Consider the following 3,095-nt stretch of genomic DNA (forward strand, 5'->3'; position numbering starts at 1 on the left):
GGGGGTGGGGTGGGGGGGGGGGGGGGTGGTAGAGGAGTCCGAGTGATTGCCGATGTATCGATATACACACAAGCTACGACAACGTGTGTTTGCTTACATTTCTCGTATCTCGTGTAAGGCGCGTCGCAGCGTCCAAGACGCGCGACAAAAACACGGGACGCCGAGATTTTCGATGGGACTGGGAAAGGAAGACGAGGAACGCGATAAAGGCTCGACGGCACAAAACGAACTCTTATCTCGGACTACTGTTTGCCAAACGCCACGGGTGGGAGGGGAGGGGGGGGGGGAGGCGAGGAGGAGGAGACGAAATTCTACGAGGTTCTTACTTACGTCAGCCAGACGCAAAAGGCCGTGCTTTTCTCTCTCGCTCGTTCTTTCACACACGCGCGTACGCACAAACACTCTCTAGGGAAATATCAATAGGAGCGACAGTTGAAGCTGGCCACGGCATTGCCGAAGCTAAATTCCTTTACCAACTTCCCTGACTCTTCAACGTTAAGAGATTACTGCTAATTTTCCCCATTGCCATTAGTGTGTCGAACTGCTAAATTACAATGCATTGCCGAGTGGAGGAAAAATTGCATTTCCTCGATCGCGGATACGAGATGAGAAGAAAGGAGAACGAACGTTCATCGTCAACGGTCGCAAGCTCCACTTGTGCAACGTCAACCGAATTCGGAATCACGCGTCTCGCGTTGCGTTGGCCGACGTCGCTCGCCAAACACGCACACACAAGCACACTTGGTCACGAAACCTTTTGTCTTTCCTCTCATCTGGATTATCATCGCATATCTCTTTGTCTCGCTCTCGCTCTCCTGCCACTCGCCTTCGCGCTACGCGACTTCCGCTCGTTAATCATAGAGCCGAGACGAGCGTCGAATAGGTTGACGGTGACTGGCGAGGGCGGGGGCGTAGGGCATTGTTGTAAGAAAAAAAAACAAAAACAAACAGAGAGAGAGAGAGAGAGAGAGAGAGAGAGAGAGAGAGAGAGAGAGAGAGCGCGAGAGAGAGAGACAGAGATTAGCGCTGAGGCTAAGAGGCTGTGATTAGCGCGAGGAGAAGGCTTCGTTGCTGCGAAATGTTATCGCGGATAACGCGGACGGAGGGGTGTCGTACGAGAAGGGCCGAGGGTGCCGAAGCGGCGTAGTACGGTGGGGTTGGGGGGAGGAGCGAGAACGCGCCAAGGACTAGTGCATCGTTCCTCTTATTACCAGCGGTGATATTCGTTGTTCTCATTTTTTCTCTCTCGACTTTTATCTTACGTGCGCGCGCGCGTAATACACGAGAGGCTCGGATTTTCGAGTGCGCTAATCGCCGACCCGATAACTCGATGATGAAGACGGCTATAAACGATTTATCGACGTCGTGTTTTCTTCTACCTTTGCCCGCCTGGCTATTTACACAACGATCGAGCCAATTTCAACGATGCGACGAGAGCGATGCCGAGATAAAATTTTCGAGATAGACTTCCGCGCCTCCGCTTGACGTCGCCGTGCGCCGTGCCTCGATGAATTCCCAACGCCTCAACCGATCCCTGCAAGTCTCCGGGGCATTATTTCGCGAAGGACCGTCGCTCCAATCGCTCTAACCTCGATAATGCATCCTGAGCCTCCATTACGCGTCAAACATCATCGCCTCATCGCTCTCGGAAATATCCAACCAAGCCCGTTCCCATTGGAAATTAACGATATTAAAAGCACAACGACGGAATGTTCGGAGATTATAAATAATTTCTCGACAAGCAGCAGCGTGTGCTCAAGTGTGCGGAAAATCAATTGACCTTAAAACTCGGTAAAGTCAAATACGACTGGATTTCGAGCGGGAAATTTGTTTAAAAGACCAGCTACGACTGGCGTTGGTAGACGTCCACTCGGAATATCAGCGCCGATTGACAATCCCAAGGTTGGAAAAAATTCGGAATGACCGATACCCGCTGAATTCCCATTACTCGCGCGTATGACTTTTGGGCTTCTATCCACCCACTTCCCCCTGCCTCGTACCTGCCACTACTCCATCATCGATAAACCCCCCCCCCTCTCCCCAAATCTCTCCCTCACACTCACTCTCTCGCTCGCACACTGACTCACTAACTCTAGCAGGCATGCACATGCACACATCCGGCCGCCGCACTCCCTCCCTTAAAAGCTAATTATTCATAAGAGCGGGTGAATTATCGTGCGGCGGTTGCGCGCGTCGCCGCGGGCAATATGCACCTCCACGGGGAAACCAAGCAGACATTCTTCGTCGGCTCTTTCCTATTCGCCACATATGATTCGCAGCAATTGGGCACTAGCAGGTGGGGACTTTACCTAGGCAAGACTCGGGAACTCTCACTCCTTGGTCGATTCATATACGAAATCATCCGATCGACTCGAAGCTCTACGTTCGAAAGGAACTTGATTTGTCGCGAGCAGAACCTGCCCAACATGGGATTAAGAGGAAGAGGTTCGTGTCCAGAGATTGTCGCGATGTCGCTTACGGCAGTCGGGAAATGGACCGACGACGGGCAAGAGTAACTGCCGAGGCCGAATCGTCGTCGTATCGCGTTAAAGATAAGCCGAGGATAATCGGAGCTTGCGCTCCGAGACGGACGAAGGCCACCTTGACTCACCTTTCACGGAGAAATCCATGCCTGTCCAGGACGACTCGTGGAAACGCGTATCACTCGGTGGCTGTGAGCATGGCCGCTCCGGCTTCGCTCGTATCCATCTCGCACTTCCCAATCAATCAAGGATTAATCGCACTAAGAGTAGCGTAGCACTCGCTTCCACTGCCGCGCACTCGCTGATAATGTTTAATGATAATGGCAATTACAACGGCAACGACTACGATCAAGACGAAGACGATGACGAAGACGAAGACGAAGACGACGACAACGACGTCAACGAAGTCAACGAAGTCAACGAAGTTAACGTTGCGTGTGCTTATGTGGCTTTGGTCCCGGTAGGGAGTATTGTCGCGTCGCACTGCGCGTAAGTACGTATGTCGAGTTCCGTGTCTCGACGCTCCGGCTCACCGTGGAGAAGTGACTCTCCTGGCAATTTCTCTCAACCTGCCGCCCGGCAGCTCATCATCTCTCTCCCACCCGACAGCCG

General features: G+C 52.6%; 1 protein-coding gene across 1 annotated transcript in view; it reads right to left on the bottom strand.

Annotated features, from left to right (window-relative positions):
• Positions 1–2,780, bottom strand: part of LOC105360526 (ras-responsive element-binding protein 1) — a 21,937-nt gene extending 19,157 nt beyond the window's left edge. Inside the window, exon 1 of the mRNA XM_011497446.1 lies at positions 2,612–2,780. Within this exon, the coding sequence (XP_011495748.1) occupies positions 2,612–2,630 (19 nt within the window). The 5' untranslated portion in view covers positions 2,631–2,780. The remainder of the gene's footprint in view (positions 1–2,611) is intronic.
• Positions 2,781–3,095: the final 315 nt, after the last annotated feature.

Source organism: Ceratosolen solmsi, unplaced genomic scaffold, assembly GCF_000503995.2.
Source record: "Ceratosolen solmsi marchali unplaced genomic scaffold, CerSol_1.0 scaffold47, whole genome shotgun sequence".
Lineage (NCBI taxonomy): Eukaryota > Metazoa > Arthropoda > Insecta > Hymenoptera > Agaonidae > Ceratosolen > Ceratosolen solmsi.